Source organism: Drosophila subobscura, chromosome U, assembly GCF_008121235.1.
Source record: "Drosophila subobscura isolate 14011-0131.10 chromosome U, UCBerk_Dsub_1.0, whole genome shotgun sequence".
Lineage (NCBI taxonomy): Eukaryota > Metazoa > Arthropoda > Insecta > Diptera > Drosophilidae > Drosophila > Drosophila subobscura.
In genome coordinates, this window is record NC_048534.1 from 20079446 (window position 1) to 20100402 (window position 20957).

A 20957-nucleotide genomic window follows, 5' to 3' on the forward strand; every position below is an offset into this window, starting at 1 on the left:
CCGCGGTCACACTGGACCCGAAAACAACAACAAAAAGCATCAAAACAAAAAAAAACTTCGAACACGTCGGACGGTGAGGTGCGCGCCATTTCGCCGCGAATAACTGAAAAGAGTGTCGTATTTCTTTTTGAATTCAGAAACATCGCTGATAAATTTCACAAAAATAATCAAAATATATTTGCGCAAAAATAGAATATTTTAATAACAAATACCATAAAAACCAAAAACTGACGAAGCTACTGTGAATCTTTGCATTAAAACGCTCAAAAAGTCGTTTGTTTACGTTTGAATAGCAAAACAATTTTGAAAACACGGCGGCAAAAATCGTTGTGATTTCAATTATTTACGGCCTTTCATTTCAAGAGGTCTTTAATTGAGATTTCGTCAACAAAAATCAAACGATTCGTTTATTTGATAGCGACGAAAATCAACAATCGCAGATCCACCGAATCAGCATCTTGTTGGCAGCTAAAGACGCCCGCTCCAAAAGCAACAACAGCTTCCTTCAATTGTTGTTTTTGTGTCTCTCTCTGTGTGTGTGCGTGTTTGTGCAACAAAGTCAAAGTCGATGCTGCGAAACGTGAAATGCAAATTATTGCAGTAGCAACAAACAACAATCACTGCGGCAACAACAGCGACAACAAAACGGTTTCGCGTGTGTTGGAAAAATATTGGATATGCAATAGCCATAGCAACAACAAGCAGAACAGCGTGTGAGAGGGAGACACGAAAATATTGCGCGCCAAAAGCGAACCAAGGATTACACAAAAGCAACAGCAACCACACAGAAGCAGAAAGACCAAAAGGGAAAAGCAACAACGAAAAGTAGTAGCTGTGCAGAAGGAGAAGCTGAAAGAGAGAGAACAAAAAACGCAGAAGCTGTGCGGAGCCTCAGAATCTGGAAGCGAAGCTGCGAAAAGGCAGCAACAAAACAGGGAAGTTAGAGCAGGACAGCAATCAAAAGCAGCTGAGAGTACAAACAGCGCCACAACAAAAACGGGATAACAAATCAAAACAACAGCACAAAAGAGAGCGACGCGACCTCTGGAATTCCAGTATCCTCTTCTCCCTTCCACACAACGCAATTTATTCTACCCACCACGGTGCAAAAGGGACGCGGAGAGGAGAGACAAACACCGAAAACACTTGAAGCATTTGGGCTTTGTGGTGAGTTTTTTCCAATGGTTTTTCAATTGCGGTCCCTCCAGCCAAAGGTTCTTCCACCCATCACAAGTCCCTCCATCCATCCCTTTGGCTTTCTGCTCGTCCTTCAATCTATTGGAACTTCAATTTATCCATAGGTCCCACCCGCTCTATTACCCGTGAAGGTGCAGACATTTTGAAGGTTCCTCCATTCTCCCTGCCCTTTCCCCGTCCATCGATTCAATGTCCTCTGGGCAAAAACATTTGGCAAAGTGCAAAAGTCAAGGCTCCTATTCAGGGTTTTTTGATTTGCGCCGTTTTGACCTTTTGGCATTGCAAAAAAAAAGAGTGTAAAAAAAAAATAAAATTGAGTGAGTGTGTGCACAGACGACATCCCGAGTCCTTGACTGGCGACATGCAGCTCCTGAAAATGCTGCACAGTGGTCGGCGTTGCACACAAAAATTGAGCAATTCCCAAGGCCCCATATCATCAGGCTGCTGCACTTCCATGAGGAAATAACAGGCATTACTTATGGGATTGTGTGAAGGAAAAAATAGCGAAACAATGGCCCAACACAATGCTGATTAATGCACTGTGACGAAATTGGAAGAAATGTCTGCCTTGTGTCGTATACAATAATGCGCGCAAAATGTCGAATGAAGTCAGGTAGAAAACGACACAGAGATTCCCAGCCAACCCCTGGAACTGAACGAGATTACGTGCCTTTTTTCCTGTTCGTGGGACTGGGACTGAAGATCTCGATCGAATTACCTTGAGAATTGATCGTGTGTGGCGGAATGGAATGCGATTTTAGGCAGAACTTTTATTTTGGAAACCGGATTGAAGCAGGAGGCAGCTTGATTTCTTAGGAACTGCAAAAACTGCTGCTGGAATGAGAGATGCCAAATTGTTGATAATCTCAAATGATGATTGATCGAGGAGGTTTCTTTATCTTTTTCATGCGCTAAGAAACATAATGCTGAATAATCGGGCTTTCAGTTTAATTCATGATAATCTTAATTAATGCGAAAGGGCCTTAAAACGATTAACAATATTTTCTAATGATTGCTCTCTCTTGAAAATACTAAACCTGATTTATCCTGAAAACTCAAGAAAGATTATCCTTATTTCCCAACAATCCCTAACCGGATTTTTAAGAGGTTAGTTTCCTGTTTCAAACCGGATTTCTAAAGAGTTTCCCAGTCCTTAGAGATTCCAAACCGGATTGGGCAGCAGGGCATTCCCTGAAGTTGTTAACCCATCAACCCATGTGCAATGTATTTTCCACCCTAATTGCCTGGCCAGTGTGTCGACACTTATCCCATTATCTGTCACACACCACAGACCATGTGTCGTCATCAAGCACTGCATGTGAAAGTAAAGGCTGATAAGAGAACATTTTATGACGGACTTAAGCCCAGCCCGAAAAAAAAAACCAATAAAATGGTCTAGAAAATCGGGCAATTATGATTAGAGAGACGACCCCCAGACCCCATCCCTAGGGTTAATGGTAGCTTGAGGCACACTGTGCGGAGCAATGTCTGGTGCTTGTGACTCTCTGCTGCGCCCCGGTAATCAAACGTCTAGACAGTGTCCCGTCGTTGTTGCAGCTTCTTTAGGAGTCGTTCCCCCTTCCACGTGCAGTGTGCAGCCGTCACCAGCGCGGCGACTCCTTGCCATTCGACAGGCTGCTGCCGCTGCACCCTTCTCTCCCTTCTTTCTATTTTGTAGCCTGCATCCTTTTTGCCTCTCTTTATCCTGCATGCTTTTCGCCACAAGCAACCAACCCCCTACCAACAACAACAACAACAACAACAACATACAGTGGAAAGGGCTCCCGACGCCCGACATTGCTCTCTCTCTCTCTCTTTCACATGCTTCTCTTGCATACTCACAAACCAAATACAACATACTTGTACATAATCCCGTTTTTATTGCGGCTGAGTGAGAAAAAGAAGCAGAAGATAAATATGAAAGGAATACCAGTAGATTCGGTGTTTGATTTGATACCCTTCAAAGTGCATAGTTCCATTGAAAATTACAGAAAATTGCGTATCTGTTTTGGTCTTACATAGGTCGCTGCAATTTGCAACATTTTATTGCATAATTCTTTGAAACTCCCTGCAGCATGGAAAATTTAGTACCCCTTCTACAAGGGCATACAAAGTCAGCGAGAAAGAGCGATAAAAGACTGCCAGAAATCGTACAGTAGTCCTTTGCTCTGCTGCTCTTCTCTCTCTTTCTCCCTTTTTGGACCGACGCGTGTGAACTCCACTCAGAGCGGCCATGCCACTCAATCATTATGAAAATAACGCTCGTAAATTACAAAACCATGGTTTTATTTGTCAAAATTTGAAACTTATTTGAACAGGCGCCAAGCAAAGGGCAGAAAGCAAAACGGCAGGCAGCAGCAGCAGAGAGAGCACCGAACCGCAGTCCAGTTGTTCCCCAATCGAGTTTCTTCTGTGTGTGTGCGCGCGAGTATACGGTATACGTGTACCGTTCTTTTTCGTTTTTGTTGTGCTTATTTCGTCGTGTTCGTGATTAGCATGCTCATTCGCTCGTTTTTCTCACTCGCCCCCATGCATGCCGCTGTATAGGTGCGAGTGAAAGAGTCGTGGCCTGGCCTCTGACATCCATCCCCGAGAGCCCTTTCGTTTCACACTCACTCCGTTTTCGCTCATATCACAATCTACCCGAAAAATCGACTCGTTTCTGTCCCATGCTCATGTACATTTTTATCAATGAATTTCTAATTACTGCACAATTTGTGTTTTTTCCGGATTATTAGCCTCCAGTCCCCGACCTCTGCCTATCACATGGCATGGGTTGTCGCCCATTTGGGTTGGCTTGGTTAATGATTGATAAAGTGCCCCGGATGGGCACCGAATGGGGGGAGTCTGTCCTCCAAAATGGTAGCCCTGATTGCCTGCTATTAATCTCTGCTTGATTGATGGACCAGCCAAAAAGCTTCTGGCACATGAATTTTTAATGCTTAAAAAGAATTCTACATTCAAAAGATACTTTTTTTTGTGAGTCCACATTTTTGAGGCATATTAAAGCAATCAAAAATGTAAAAAGCACTGGAATTGTTAGCATAATTTGAGATATCACAAAATCAGGCATTCAACAGATGTTTTTGGAACAACAAACATATAACATTTAATACATAATATTAATTAGAAGTACAGCGGAATTTAAGTACAATTAATAGTTACTATTACGCAAATAAAACTGTAAAACAGCTAAAACAAAACTCAACAGTTACCAGATGTTTTTGGTGCCAAAAATAAAACTTGAAAGCTGCAAAACATTTAAATTTGGGGCCTTCAAATGTCAACACTGAACAGATGTTATTATAACAATGAAATTAAAATAAAAGAAGAAACTTTAAGTCACACAGATGTTTTCTAAAGTTAACTTGAGCTAATTCTTGAGCACTTGTTTATTCGATTTGACTTAAAACTGAAAGTGTTCCTGCATTTGTAAATCCTCACAAAACATAAAAAATTGAACAGATGTTTCCATAATAACTTGAACTAGACAATGAAAGTGATTTAAATATCGTACGCAAAAAGGTCTCCCCTCTACGAATTGTAAAACATTTAAATTAATCGCAATTGTAATTTATACGAATAGGGCGCGTATATTTCCATTTGCTTAAGTGCTTTGTTTGCTCAAATTACGATTAGGTCAACTACATAGCATAGCACACATGTAAATTCCATGGGAAACACACACATTCAGTCATTCATTCCCATTTCTGGTTGTTCTGCTTCCCATTTCTGGATTAGATTTGCAAAAAAAACTATAGCAAGGCCACACAAAACACCGAAACAATATCAATGCGAGCAAGAACAAAAAGGAAATCCAAATGGGGAGCAGTCGAAATAGATTTACCCTAATGTGGAGGGGCATAGAGCATTCCGGAAGATAAGCCAATCAAAACTTAACCCATATTCAAACCAGTCTACACCACACCTTATCGTGTTGTTTTAGATTAAAAGTTCAGTGCAAGAGTTCTTCAAACATATTTATGTACATCTATCATAAATCATTGTGGTATAAGGGCTTTAAAAAGTCTTCCGTATATTTGTCTTTTATGGATAAAAACTTACAAAATGTGACAAGATTGGTTAGAAGTACGGAAAGGCATTTGGGAACACCTTTACTAAAAGAAAATAAACTATGTTTGTTGATTGTAAATTGTATTATCTACTTATCCATTATATGGTTGTAATCCCAAAAAAAAATCCCATTTCCATTCACCCAACTCAATGCCACAGTTGACAATACCCTTTCTCTTCCCTAGTGTAAAAATGGGAGCACGTAAAGGCCGCGCCGTCAAAACAGGCGTCGAGTGAATGAATGAAAAGTTTTTCTTTTCTTTTTTTTGACTGTTGTCTAGCGAGCGGGGAGGAGGGGTGAAATAATTGTATCGTGAAGAGTGCGAATAAGGAGGGGCGGGCGTCGTCGGCCATGTGCTTGATACGTAATCATCGCATTTTTGTTGTGTGCCCACAACGACAACAAAACGAGAGAGACCACAAATAGCCGTTCCATTTGTTGTGTGTGACAATGTTTGGCTCCATATATGGTCATGTTTTGTGTAGAGTTTGTGTTGTGGAGTGCCTTGGGAGGTTGATAAGCCCAAGGCGCAGCTCCTGAATTAAGCGAAAGAGAAAGGCAGAGAACTACCGTAATTTCGGCTCCTGGAAAGGTGTGTGTGTGTGTGTAGGGAGAGTAAGGCAAAGAGAATGATTGATAACTGTAAGCCAAGAATAGAAAAATAATATTGAATGAATATTTAAGGCAAGGCACTAAATCAATCTAATCGTTGCCATCTTTTCTCTATTAATAATGGAAACTTGAGTAAACGACGCCTGTAGAGAGATTGCGAAACAGCTAGAGAGGTGTGTGGGGAGGGGGAAGAGTGCACTGGAAAGCCTGATCTACTGTTGCTTGCATTATTTTTGCCCAAATGCGGATGAGCAGCTGTGTAGTGTGGCATGGGAGAGGAAGATACGCGCACAAGATAGTCGCCTGTGTAGTCGTAGTCAGTGATTGTAATTACGATTCCGGCTTATGCAATTCATCATTATGGCCACAATTTGCCCAAGCGACAGACCAGACCCCAACTATGTATGAAGTATGAAACGAACAGCGAAATGCAATTGAATCGCGTTTGGAAATGAATGCCACCACTAGCAAACAGCAAACAGCAACAGCAACAGCCCCAACCCCAATCCACATCGCATTGGAGGAGGCGCAACCCGAGTAACTCACAAAATATAAAAGTGAAAACTTGTTTTCCTTTCCAGCTACGAGTATTATTGTTTCTCGTTGTTTTCGCAGTTGTTAGTTTTGTTGTTGTTGTTTGCTATTTTTCTTTCAGCTTCTTTTTATTATGTCTTGTCTTGCATTTGACTTTGACTTTTCAACCGAGGCGGCGTCAACAGTCGAATTGTCTTCTACTGCTTCACTTCTTCTCCCTCATCTTTGCTCCGCTCGTCTTTGCTGCGGTGCGGTCGGTCGTCATCAGTCACAGTCACAGTCACAATCACAGTGTGTCGAAAGGCATTGACTATGGAAATTGGTTACCCTTAACCCTCATGTAGTGGAAGGGAAATGAGTGATTGTCTAATTCATTCAAGGTTGATCAAAGTTACACTTTGGTGGTTTTTGTAAGCTGCAAATACGTCTGAAAAATACCTCTAGAAATCAAGTCAAATAAATCGCAATATTCCCTCAAAACTCACAGTTTACCGCAACCGTTGCATCGCACTGCATCGTCACTTTAATGTGGGTGTTAATTGCATTAAAAGTGGTCATTAGATTATCAGGCTGCTGCTGCTTCACACTGTGCATGGCAGAGACAAGACCCCAAAAGCCACCACCAATATTTTGTGGTGACTGTGATGGCGACGCTCCAGCGGCGCTTTCGTTTTTCCCTCTTCCCCCAGTCTTATGCCTTTTGCCACCCCGCACGCATTTGCAACAACACCCCAATTTGGTCGGTTGGCGGGGGGGGCTAGGCAGCCAAGTAACTAAGCATTGAGTGCGCGATGGTGTGTGTGTGTGTCGAGCCGAAGGCTGTTGCTCTGCCTCTTTTTCCCCCCCTATAAAAGCGAACGAAGTGCAATGACGCGAGGCTCTCAAAGCGGCAGAGAGTCAAGAGCAGAGGGCAGGGCAGCGAGCGCCAGCAGTAGCAGCAGAGAGTCAAGAGCAGAGGGCAGAGCGCCACTCAAATGCAAGGTGTGTGAATAAAAGGTGATAGATGCGCCACTTCTTGAGTCAAATCAAATATTTTCGCGCCCTTTCACGCACACACGCTCTCTGTGCGCCTGTATCTTTGATTATTTAGACAGTCATCTTCTGGCAATGCTCCACCTTGAGTGAGCACATGCCCTGTTTCAAATCAGGAGAGAGCAGAGCAGAGGGCAGCAAGCGCCAATACACAATACACACGCACACGCGTTCACCCCAACTCTGTTTGTGTGGGAGAGAGCGGAAAAGAAAGAGCACAACAGAGCAGAGCAGCCGACTAATACTTTTTTTTCGATTTTCGAGTTCGTGCTGCACTTTTTGATGATTTCCTGTGAACATTTTGGATATTTCAACGTGAAGGAACTTGTTGCATGCGATTGCCGCAGAGAGCGAGCGAGTGCGAGTGAGTGCGAGAGTGTTTCTCTAGCAATTTAAGGTGTGACGTCAGCGCGTGCAAGCGATTTCGGACTTTGCTTTTTATGGAACTTTCAATTATAGAATAAATTAAATCAATAAATTTGATTTGATTTTAGAATCTTAAATCTAATAGGTGAATTTTTTTCTTTCCTTCTAAATTTAGTGCTGCTTAAAAATAAAGCACTTAATAAGCTCTAGAGATTTCCGTGACACAGTTGAAAATGGAAAAGAATTTGGGAAGTTGCGCTGCACTAAATATAAATACAGTTTGTTTTGTATTTTATTCAAATGGAACAAAAGAATTGACAGGTGTTGGAAATTTGTAGCTATTTTTGGACTGGCTAATGGAAGGAAGATCTATGAAAGAATGCCGGAAAGTGGAAGTTTTTGGTTAACTAAATAGAAACATTTAATTTCTTTGAGTTATAGCAGCTCGAGTGTTTATCCATTAATATAGTACGAATAATGTTGCCCATGCAAGTTGTTTCCTTGCTCTCTCTTTGGTTCCTGTGGCGGCTGCCGTTCCGTTGCCGTCGCTGATTGATTTCTATTGTCTCAAATCAATACAAAATGTGTTTGTTGTCTTGTCCCCACTCATCTCAGATAACCAACGAACAGAGAGTGAAAGACAGGTATGGCTTGGCATTGTTTTCTCTTGTGGCTCATTTAATTGTAAACTTTTTTTCGGCTGCAATCTGTGTGTGTAGTTTTATTTGTTAAGTGCTGCAATTTCTTCGGGTTATATAAACGACTGTATTTAACCATTTTCAAATGATTATTGTCTGTGAGCGCGTGAAATGTGTGTTTTCTGCTCACTCCTCGTCGACTTTTTCACGTTTGTTTATAGTTTTTATAGTTGTTTTTGATTGGCTAATTTGATGTTTGTTGGCTGTTTTCGGCTCGTCAAGGCCGCGTTTTGTTGTAATGCTCATTTACACGCATTATGGTTTAAGCCATTTCTTGTGTGAAATATTTGAAATGGGGGGCTTTTGGGGCGGAATGGCTCTTGCATTATGTCGAATGAATATTAACCAATCATTTTTATGAGGCTTCATTCGATAAACGACAGTCTCAAGGCATTCAAATTTTAACGAGTCTCAAATTAAGCCATAAATTGAGTTTATATTCATTGTTGAAATTGGTTAAGTTTTAATGGCTGCATAAAGAATAAAACTGCACACACATAGAATAGAGATTTTTGATGGTTTTTAATCTTTATAAAAATCTGATTAGCCTGTGAACAATTTAAAAGTGAAATGAAATATTTTTGGCAGCTGATTTGATGAGTGAATTCTTAATGAATGATGTCATAAGATCCACGTAATATTTATGCCATTTTTGCACAAAGATATTCTTTGTTTTTATTCTGATGAAATTGAATGGATTTGATTAGTCATAACTGTGGATCTGTGAGGCGAGAATCCCACCTGCAGCGATCTCAGCTTTAGTTCCAAATTTATATCCAACCCTTCCATAAATCGCAGCAAAACCCATTAAAATTTAATGATTCTTATAATATGACAAGCGTGGAAGATTGCTCAAATTTCTCATCGAATTTTAATCGTGCCTAAAATGTTAAAGATTTAAATCATTTGTCTATTTAAAGAAGTTTACTCAGTGATTTCTTTGCGATTTCTGATGAAATTGTTTGATTATATTTATCTACAGGAATTTACGAGTGTGTAGAAATTTCTTAGATAAAATTGCTTGATTTACAGATCAGTATGGATGCTCCTTTAAATATGCTTCGATGAAGATCTGCCACAGAGACTTTGTGTATATTTATTTACTTTATCTCGTTGAAATTACAGTACATCTTTTCAGTCGTTGTACATACCCTCTGCACCCCTTTTAAATCACTGAGAATCCAATTATATGGCCTCCATAAACTAGCAATTTTGATGTGCTCCATTAGCCCCAATAACATAGCAGAGAAAATAAATCACCCAAAATTTGTTACAATGAAAATGAAAGCATCAAATTTAATGATATTTACAAAAACTCATTGAAAACTTTAGACATTTTGGTTGGAAAACTGCTGCAGAGCTTTTGCTTGTAGTTGGACTCTTTTTATGATTTTCAAATACGGCAGATAAGCGCCTTAAACTTTTGTTATCCGAGACTGACGTCTGGGTGGGGCCGGGCATTATGTTCATTCATGGCCAAATATTTGCCTAAAAATATAATCTGCTTAGAGATAATTTTACTAGACTCAAAGGCAAGGCTGGGCACTTTTCATATAAAAGAGCAATCATAAAATAAAATTTTATTAAATTATTGTGCAAGAGGGGGAGCCGAGTGAGCATTATTCTGATTGTTGATAAGCGTTTTGCACCCGCATGAGCATTATTTTTCGGGCTTGATTAGCTCCATGCGGGATTTCGGTTACGAAATTCTCTTAATGGACTGCTCCGACCCCCAACCCGAACCGTTTGCCTACAAATTTTCTGTTTATTGTTCACAAAAATATTCTCGTTTCTCGAATTGTTTATTGTTTATGCGGAATGTCGAATCGCATCGTATGTGGAATGTGGCACATGTGGCTGCTGCTGACTCTACGCTTTTCTGTTCTTTTGTTTTATAAACAGATCGCGCTGCAGGCAGCAAAATATTCCATTTTCCATTTTAGAAATATATTTTCTGTGTTTGGTTTCTTGGAAACGCTCTTGGGGCCGTGGCATGCCCCTCGGCTAGGGCTCTTCGTGGAAAGGTCAGTTTTGAGTTAAGTTTTTGAGTTTATTTCCTCCCCCTTTGAATTCCCAGTAGTCCATTAGAGGCTCTCCGTCGTTGCCATGTCGAATGGCTTTCCCATTGCGCAATTTCGCACTGAACTGTTTTCTCGGTTTTTGGACTTTGTAATCCTCTGTCCGGTTTTTCGCTTTGTCGGATTTCTGTTCACTGATGTCCACTGGTCTGTCTCCACGGGCACTTGCCAAGACCGGGCAACGGGGCCTAGCCAAAATAAAAATATACAAAAATGCATTAAGTCTTAGTACGGGGGTTATGTAAGCCGATTATTACATACTCTTTCGGGTTTTTGGGCTGGAGCGAAAACAAGTTTCCTTATAAGATTTCCCAGATGATGAGATAATGGGGAAAATGAAAGACGATTACTGGGTTACGAGATGCGGCAGTAAAATTGTCACTAGGGATTTAATATAAAATAAAAAGAAAGCATATAAAAATGAAGATATATATTTATTTTATTTACTTAGAAAAATATTTTCTCTTCTAGTAAAATAATTTTTTCAAATCTTTTTCCCATTGTATTTAATCCCTAGATTTCTGCTACATCTTCTAGAAACTTTTCTTTAGAAAAATGAATTTTCTTTGATATTAAATTAGTTGTTTAAATTCTTTTTACCATGGGATTTAATCCTTTGATTTCTCCTATAACTAATTCCCAATGTAAGCGCCCCTTAAATATCATCAAACATTTCCCAATATAAGGTGTACCCCCCTGTTAGGGTACATCGCAACTCCACGAATACTTAAGAGACACAAAAATAAAAAAAGTAGCCACAACACACACACAAATTAAACTGAAAATTGTTATTAAAAGCGCGTACAAGACGACAAACGATGTCGACGCGGAAAATTAGTGGCTCTGAATGAAGTAATGAATGACTGAATGAGTGACTGAAGTGGACAGCCGGCAGGGGAGCACAGAGGAGGGGAGGTGGATAATGGGGATGGGACTGGGAACTGACGTCGGGGATGGGGGGGGACTCGCTGCAGTGAAAGAGTGAAAGCCGGTAAGCCACTTTGCGGCACCGAATGACTTACATTGCCGAATGGCTTTTGGCGACTCTGGACGACTCGCCCGACTTCCTGTGGTTGCATCTCCCGCTGGGTGATTGACCACAAACAGGGGCAACACCGCAAGCGGCAGCGAGCTGTAGGGGGTGTACAGGAGGGGCAGGGGCAGGGACAGGGACAGATTAGCTAATTTCATGAGTCACTCAAGCAGGTTCCGCGGCCACAGAATATAATGAGCGCAGGGCCCACAACGTCTAAACGGGGCCAATAAATTCTGACACGCCATTAAAATTGAAAGAAAAAAATAGAGAAAAAGGGAAAAGTTTTTTAGAACGAAGCTGTGAATACACTGGAAGGTCTATGGGAATTGATTTGGATTAAATTCTCACAAGTATTGAAGCTAAAAAAACATTAAATTACAGCAAATATTGTTCAAGACTTTGCATTAATTCTCTACCAGATACTTCCATTTTCTACCTGCCAAAACACTTCCTCAAATCATTGTACCCCTTCAAGAGTATCAATGGCAAAAAAAGAATATAAATTCCTAGGCTAAACCTACACATCAGCGTAAAACGTGGAGGAAATGTCTAGGAAATGGCAGGTTAGAGTAGATGATCGGAAATACTTTTGGATTGCGTGTGGCAGCGGCGGCCTGCCTTTTGGTCTTGGGCTGGGGGCAGGCAGTCAGACAAACACCAGTCGAATGTGGCAAACACAAATAAATAGTAAATATAAAATTTCTATGACTAACACGCGCCTACAACGAAGGGCAGAGAGAGCCGCCAAGAAGCTTCCAGGGGGAAATATTTGAGTGGGGAATTGGCTGGAGGGAATGATGATTAGAGCCAAACACAATTACTTGGGCCAGCCATGACATAAGTGCGAATGTTGCAGGGAAAGTAATTAGTGATTGTGGAAGAATATTCCATGTAATTATAGCTTCAGCTGCAATAAAGTAGAACTGAACTATTTATTAAAATAAAATAGAGTTTGTTTCATCAAATCCACAACTCTTGCAGCTGGCAGGTAAATCCAAACTAAAACAACGTCCTCAGTAGATTCCAACCAAAAGTTAGCTTAAACTTTGATTGAAACTTCAACTTTGGTCAAAGCCGCACAAAAGTTTGACCGCAAAAGTTTGTGGCCCAAAAGCAAGTTTTGAAACAAAAGAAAATTGAAGTTTTAAGCCAGAATTCTTATCGGTTTTCCCAAGTAAGTGCCATGAGCTTCTGATTGATTATGTGGAGTCCAATGCAATATTTTTTGTACGAATATTTCCCCTGCTGGAATAATTACCAAAGTACACAAAATGCTTCCCGTGGCTTTCCGCTGAGACAGCAGGCAGAGAGGCACTTTCAATTGTTGTTTCATTTATTGATCTGTTTTCCGTTCTGGCGGCGTAAATATTTGGTCTAGACACACACAGACACACTCCCTCACACACACACACACAGACACACTCTAATTCTATGAATATTTGGCAAACAAGCAGATGATATGCGTACTTACGACAGAGCCCCGCGTCAACCCCCCATTTCATTTGTGTTTTCTTCTGTTTTTTATGGCTGGCAGAAGTGAAACTATGCAAAAACTGGAAGCCCAACCCTGGGCGAAGTCTACGTGGCAACCCCCTAAACCACGAAGAGTCGGCATTGGGTCTATGCAACCCCATGGTATTGAGTGGAACATTGAAACCCATTAGCTTTATTGGAGTTAAAACAGTGCAAACAATTGGGAATGGAACTCTAAGGGTAGCAGGGCGATATTTAGTTCAAGTAATTCCTTGAAAGTAAGTAGAAGTCGATCGCTTGGCATCCTTGGCATGCTAAGACGATGGACCCTTCGAAAACTGATCTTTAATGTCTATTTAGGATTAATCTTAAAGGGCATCCAAGGCCCTAACCCTTACTACGACAATAGGCGCCCTAGTCCTTCATGAAAACCCTTATCCTAAGCGGAGCCTTCCTATTATAAAAAAAAAACCAACCCTGACCAGATCCGCCTCCCTACACCATAAAAGTCCCTAATTCCAAGCAAAGCGCACCCCCAGCCCCTAGCCTTTGTCACCCCCTAACCACCAAAGGAGTCTCTCCTCAAACCAAATCGGAGTCCGCACATTCTCCCACCCCCAACATTGGGGAACTCTCTGCCCTACCCCTTGTGTTCCAGCCCTAAGTAGCCACCAGCCTGCCGTTAACACACCCGCGCATAGAACAGCTGATGATGATGTTGGCCCAAAGCAAACCTTGCCCATACCCTTCGCGACACCTGACGAGCCCCCAACAACCACAAGACCTCCTCCTTCTCGTCGTCGTCGTCTCACTCTTGTGGGGGCGAAAAATGTTTATGCATGTAGATGCGGGGGGTAAGGGTTTCAGGGGGTGGTGGAGACATTTTTGCGATTGTTGTGTTCCGTTACGTTACGTTTTTTGTCTACCATTTCTGCTATCCTGTTGAAAAATCAGGGAAATCTATTTATTGATGTTTTTCGCACAAAATGCCACAGAGAGAAAGAGAGAGCGAGCGACAGAGAGCACTTGAACAAAGAGCGAAAGGTCGATGTTCGCCCATGACGTCAGAGAAAGAGAGGGAGAGAGCGAGAGCGCGCTCGAAAGGTGCGAAAGCTTTTGCTTAAAGCTTACTTTTGCGTTGCTTGGAGCTTAAGCTCGCTCTCTGTCTGTCCTGTGTCTCTCTTGCCGCGTGCTCTCTGCTCCTGTTGCTGACGTCATTGCTCCTGTTTGATGGTTGCTCCTGTTGCTCCTGCCTGCCAGCTGCCTGCTGCCGCTTGCTGCTCGCCGGTTCATTTGAGGCGGAGTATTTGAGTTAGAGTTGTTGAATGGCGCGCTCCAAAAGCCCGCCCCTTCCGCAGGGTGGCGCGGCACTCCACCAAACCCTGCCGCACACCTGCCACCCCGCCGCGTACCCTGCCAACATTTTGGAGTCTGTTTTTCTCCTGCAGGAAATGCTGCTCCTTGCAAGAAGTTGCTGCACGTCTTGGCTGGCATCTTGAGCACAGTAGGGAGCCACTTGGGTGGGAGGGAGAGCGAGCTTGCTGGTCTCTCTGCATTTTCCGCACGTTTTGTTAGTGTTTTGTGTGTGGAGCGGCCATTTTCTCCATGGAGCCAATTAGCACCAGGCGAACAGGAGGCAGGAAATAGGCAACGGCGATAGGATGCGAGCGGTAGCAGCGCGGCCCCTACAGATTCCGGAAAAGCTCAAAAAGCGAGAGCGGGAGAGTGGGAGAGCGGGAGAGGCAAGCTGGCGGCTGTATGCCGTGTGTGGAGAGAGCGAGGGAGCGGCATGCTGGATGCTGGATGCTGTATGCAGTGTGTGTCCTTCTCCTGTGCAGCTGAGCAGCTTCTGCGGGGGTCAGGTCAAGGCCCAAAGTGCCCTACAAGCAGGCACACACACACACAAACACACACTCCCATGTGTGTGTGCCATTGTTATGTGTAGCTCTCCCGTTATTCTGTGGCTTCTGTGGCTGACACACGAGAGAACAAAAGCGAGCTTTCACTTTCAGCAGCAGGATTTAAAATCCATTTTGGCTTGCCATTACACATCATCTACGTACGAGTCCGTGTCGTGTGCGAGTCTATATCTGGGTCAGCTGTTTGGCTTATGCAAGTCCCGGCCCCAAAGCCAACCCCTTTTCGGGCACAGGGTTGGGGCACATCTGGCTGCAAATGAGGAAGCCTAAAATAGCAACAGAAAGAAGGAAAAAAAGTGGCAAACGCGTTACGTTGCACGCTGCACAAAGTTGCAGCAGCAGAGACAGCAGCGACAGCAGCGACAGTGTGGCAGCAACCAGCAATCGATTGCAGGGGTCCGGTTACCAACATTTAGCTGCTCTGCACACAGTTTTTAGCCGTTTGTTGCGTTGATAAGAACACACTCACGTCGAAAGCGAAAGCAAAAAGGCAATAGGAAAAGCAAAAACTGTGCTAATAAGATGTGAGCCACGAGGCAGCAGGCAAAGCAAACATCGGGCAGCAGGCTCAGCAGCTCCACTTATTGCAAAGAAAACTCAGCAGCAATCGATTCTCCCGCTTTGAAATTAATGTAAAATGTTTACAGTGTCTCTTAGTGTCTCCTTCTTAGTGTCGAATAAAATCTTTGAGTGAAAAATATACCCAGCAAAAGGCCGAAAAGATGCAGCGACCAACACCGAACATCTCCACCAGCATTATGAGCCGCATGTCGCTCTTTGAAAGTGAGTCGAATCGGTAGTCAGTCACTCAGTCCGCACTCAATTCATGCATTAATGCAGAGCTCCATTCAAACCCTGTCCTAAGTTGTCTTCGAATCAGTCAACAAAGAGTGAAATCTGTGCATTCTTCTGCGCTTTTATTTGATTGTTAGGTGTGAAATGATTAAGTATGCCTGAAAGTGCGTCCAAATCTAGATGGAAAGTGTGGAAAATATACAACGAAAGACAAAACACGAGACACGTACAGGTGATAAGGTTGAACGATTTTACAAACTTACAAGCGAACAAATGTTTGATGATGATGGGCTTTTGGGCTGCAAAAGTTTCTTTGATAAGTGTGGAAAAGTTTAAGCGAGAGATTATGTGCCTATTACAGAAGAAAGACCTCTAAAATTATGTCAACCAGTAAGAATTTATTGGAAGCTGCATAGATGTGCCTGACTTTGGTTATTTTCAATACCTTTCTACGAGGTTTACCAATCAGATGAGAGGATAAATCCTTGAAGATTTCATTCGAAATCTTAGATTATAAAGTTTGAACTCTTCAGTTTGAAATCTTTCTTTTCATCTCTAGCTAAATTCTAAACAAACACAGAGTGTTCTTTGCTTAAACTTTTAGCTTTTCCCTCTATACAGTAAACCTCCATGAAATGTGTACTGGAAAGTATAACTCAATGCCCCTTCTGATGAATATCATTTGGTTAGGCGCTAGTTAACCTCTCATGACAGTGGTTCACGTTTAACTTTTTAACAGTACGAGCAACGACAACTACTGTCATGCCTTGTTGAGCCCTTAACCCGGTTAGGCGACTGGCGGGCGTTCCACTCGATTCTGTGGCAGAAATAAAAAACTTTCATTTAACCCAGGGCCTGGCACTTGATCATATTTCAAAGCCTCTGCTTTTTCCTATCACAATGCAAGTCTCTAAGTTTCTAATGTTTTCTTGATTTATGTGCCATAAGTCTGGGGGTCATTCGGTGAAAACAAATTGCATATAATTAGCATGGAGTGTGGGCTTCGGGGTTCCCTGTCCCTTGTGGAGCGTCTCTTTCGTTTATTTAATTTGCGTTCATTTCACACCCAAACTCGGACCCAGACTAGGAAATGCTTACAGCAAATGCACATGAACATGGCCAGCCAGCACCTCATTAACCCACATGGAAGCAAGTTGCCGCACAATTTTCTAACACGGCCTGGCCTCTGGGGGATGGGGATATCTGGCTGGGGGTCTTGTCTGCTTTTTGTTGGTTAAACACACAGCCAGTCGAACCACTCGATTGCGCAAGTGAAAACTTGTTGGGGCGACGATGGACACCATAAGTGAAGCGAGCACAGCGCAGCCCCCTGCAAGTGCTGGAAAAATACACTCCCAATGGGGCATTCTGGGCATTTCGTAAAGTTTTTCAGAGATCAGTAGTTGGGCGGATATAGCCCTAAGTGTACGCGTTTCCGCTGCGTTAACAAGGTTTTGTTATAGATTTTTAAGAGAACATTATTGAATGTGCGAATTTATGGAGCTATCAAGAAAATTCTCTTTCTAAAACGATCTTTGTGATCAATTTATTGAAACCATTCTGATCAAAAGAGGAAACCAATATTAAATGGTTGTCAAGGCAAAAGTGTCATAAGTGAGAGGACTCAAGTAACATTTCAAATCTTCACCAACTCAAATATCTCTTGTCCAGTGTATGCCCAACTGCGACACCAAACTGTAACTTCTATGTGCGGAAACTACTTTTGAAGCACTGCATTAGGTCAGTCCTTAGTTCGTAAAGGGCTCAGACATTGCTGCAAATGCACCGTCAACCAATGCAAATTAGCATTTGAAAAAAAGAAGAAAAAGAAAAATCAATCGAAAGGAATTTGCATACGATTTCCGATTGGCTCATAAATATGTAAACCGAGTTCATGGGACAAGTGACATGCAACAATTAGCATAATGCAAGTTTCATCATTAGGGTCTCAACAGCTCAGGTTAAAGGTCAAAGATTCGGGGCTTTTCAGGGTCATTAAATGGCCGACAAACAAAAGAGATTTCGACGAACAATATGGAATTGATGAACGAATGACTGACTTTGGATTGTGTTTGTGTTTTCCTCCACTGAATGAAGCATAATTTGTTGGAATTGCCTGAAATGACTCTGATGAAATTTGATTGATTGATTGTCGAATGTGAACTTTGAGCTGGAGCTGGCAATTTAGCCTTTGGTTAACCCTAAACCGCTCTTGGAGTGGCCCGGCCTCGTGTGAACTAGTTTGCCAATTGAAATGTTTCTCGATTGAGATGTTTTTTGTGTGTGTGTTGGATTTTCAGTTTATTGTTGTTCTATGAATTGTGGCATTACAGAGGGTTCTTTTTGGGGTATAGAAGAAATCAAAGATGATTTTTAATTGTTGTTTATGATGATACGAAGAAATTGGTTCAATTAAGTTGGACATTTTTTGCAGATCAAGTTCAATTGATGGAGCATTAATCTGCTTACATTTTCGAGAGTTTTTTGAAGGCTTTAAATATTAATTTTTTTTTGGGAAACCAAAAGCTAATGAATAACACAATGATTTGTCTTGTTTTACACATTTTTCGCCTTAGGTTCAGAAAATTATATCAAAGTTTCTTGTATTTTTATTGTCCAAAGCTCCCTTTTGTAGTCCTCGCGATAAAATCTTCCTTTAATCTCCCTTAATTTATTTGTTTATCGAATTAAGTTTTTGGCACAGTGCATTCCACTTGCAGCTTGTTTTTGGCACAGCGCTGCTGGAGTTTTTGGAGTTTTCATTCCAAGCTGCAGCAGCATATTGGGATCCATCTTTCGCCCCCGCAGCGTTTTCAGCAATGTCATTGCCCTTTTTGCGCTGTGCCTCTCAGTCTCTTTCCCTTATCATCGCCTATTAATCTAGTTTAGGTTATGGGCTTTGGGCCAGAGACTGTTGCCAGTTGCCAGTGCGACAGCGTCAGCGACAGCGACTAACTAGTTCGCACTGCTGCCGCCCCAAATGTGGGTTAATATGATGGGTGAACAAAAGAAGTTTTGCTCCGCTGATGGCTCAGAAAAGAATTTACAAAAAAAAAACAGAACTGAAGCAAAGAAAAGAATCGGTGAACAAAAAAAACAAGAACAAGAAAGTAAAAAAAAGGAAAGAACTTTACCGCTGACTTGAATCGAGTTTTGTGTTCATGGGGTGCCCCCTCTGCCACTCAACTCACGTGGGTCATATGGAAAATACCCTTTGGCAGAGGGTATTGTGAGGGTTTTAAGAGGTGTTGATAGTGCAGAAGGGGAAGTCAATGTTGCGATTTGTAGAAGTACCAAAAGAAGTGAACAGATTCTGCATCTGGCCTTATATTTCTATCCGATTTACTCTTTGTTATATGTATTAGGCTTTAAATTATGGGTAAAAATGATCCATAAACGAACGGATACAGTCGCTTGGAATGGTCGCTAAAAGACTCCATTTGCCATGACTCGAAATGCCAAACCTTTTACGATCAAGCGTTTCGGCATTGACTTAGCTACTCAGCGGATAAAAGTAATTAAAATTCCCAATGCAAAACTGTCCATGAATATTCTTTATACTCTTTGAGGCATTAAAGCAATTAATTATTTATTATGATCACAATAATTACACCTTACAAAGCCGCAAGGGTATCCATGCTTTGACTTGCCGGCATGAATTCCTCTCCCTCTTTTTTTTACGGTTTTACAGAATATTTCTGCCTTGTCGGCTCTCGAGCTGTTTGTAGTGTTTGGCTTTTTTTTGCCTGTCTTTTTTTTGTAATAACAAATTGACAATGACATGAATGAGAGGAAATATTTAACCTTAATAAACGGGCTGAAGACGTTGCGCTTTAGACGTCTTTTGTTTGGTTTATTTCGTTTTTTTTTGTGTGCTCTCTGTGGTTGGTGGTGGAATGCATTGTTGCAGCAGGCTGAACTGATTTATGGAAGGCCAAGTGGCAATTAAACTTTGGCTGCCCCAAGATAGTGGAGAGAGAGACTGTCCAGAGAATGTTCACCATTATTAATCTCTGGAACTCTTTGCGCTTTCAGATACCGCATTCAGGCACAGTTCAGCGGAGACAGAGAACGAGGCCGGAGCGACAATGATGTCCATGAGCAGCTCACCACCGGCAACGCCGACGGGCGTGCAGACCGACTCCGAGGGTCTCATATTGCCCAAGAAGCTGATTAATCCCTGCATGGAGAACACCGATCGCAAGGAGCTGCATCGAGAGTTGAAATTCAATGCCAGAATGTGAGTGGAACTGGGGGAAACTCTTCTAAAACACTCTCTAAACCATGTCTTAATTATTTATTGCAGTGGCAAAAGTGTGCTCAACCAGAAATCGGAACTCCAGCGTGCCTACGACAAGCAAAAGGAGCGACATGCAGCCGCCGAGCATCATTCCCCCGATGCGGAACTGGTGGGCGGCATACCCGGCTTGAAGGGAGAGCTGGGACGCGTGATCTTGGAGCGTGCCCAAAAGCACGAGGCAGCTCAGAAGCAGGACAACGATGAGTCCGACGATCGGCAGTATGTGAATCCCGAATATTTGAATGTGCGCGCCAAGCTGCGAGCGGCGAATGGACCCAACTAGAGGATGGCAACTCCCCTCCGCCCCGCGACTCATCATCTAATTTAATTTTTAAACCAAATTGGAACGAAATATGTTTAGTGTGTGTTGACTTTGTGAACTGTTTTCATTTTGATATTATGCAAAACTAGTTGTATTGTTTAAACCTAGCTCTAAGCCATTTACCTTAGTTTTAGCTACTAACTTTAGTTGTCGTTTTCTTGGACTAATTGATAATCTATTACCCCTAATTTTGATACCCCTTCATTTCGATCTGTGTGTGTATAAAACCATTTGTATAAAGTTTTCGTTTCTTCCAAAAACCAAACAAAACCCAAACAAAAAACCACAAAACAAATATTGTATCTAGTGTAGTTATATGTGAACGTATCTGACGTATGTATCTATATCTTTATCTTTATATATTACTGAGATCGATAGTGCTGTAAACAGGGCAAATGTGTGGTTAGAACGTAAGACAGAGATAGAGACCGAACCTCGGGAGAATGACATTGATCTAAAACAAAAACAACTATTTTATGTCAACAAACAAACAAAAACAAGAACATTTGAAACAGATTAC

General features: G+C 42.0%; 1 protein-coding gene across 2 annotated transcripts; it reads left to right on the forward strand.

Moving 5' to 3' along the window:
* The first annotated feature begins 562 nt into the window (after positions 1-562).
* LOC117900921 (protein FAM107B) lies at positions 563-20906 on the forward strand. Of its 2 annotated transcripts, none has more exons than XM_034811485.1 (3): positions 563-1167; positions 19851-20055; positions 20122-20906. In XM_034811485.1, the coding sequence occupies exons 2-3, from the start codon at positions 19904-19906 to the stop codon at positions 20396-20398; spliced, it is 429 nt and encodes a 142-aa protein (XP_034667376.1). In that variant the 5' UTR covers positions 563-1167; positions 19851-19903; the 3' UTR covers positions 20399-20906. The 2 variants fall into 2 exon arrangements, with proteins under 2 accessions (XP_034667376.1, XP_034667375.1); XM_034811484.1 differs by lacking the exon at positions 563-1167 and adding an exon at positions 15650-15803.
* The last annotated feature ends 51 nt before the right edge of the window (positions 20907-20957 follow it).

Coding starts and splice junctions, on each gene's coding strand:
- LOC117900921 (XM_034811484.1), top strand. CDS start 15,743: ATGCAGCGACCAACACCGAACATCTCCACCAGCATTATGAGCCGCATG. Junction 15,804..19,850: donor CCGCATGTCGCTCTTTGAAA/GTGAGTCGAATC, acceptor TTGCGCTTTCAG/ATACCGCATTCAGGCACAGT. Junction 20,056..20,121: donor TTGAAATTCAATGCCAGAAT/GTGAGTGGAACT, acceptor TATTTATTGCAG/TGGCAAAAGTGTGCTCAACC.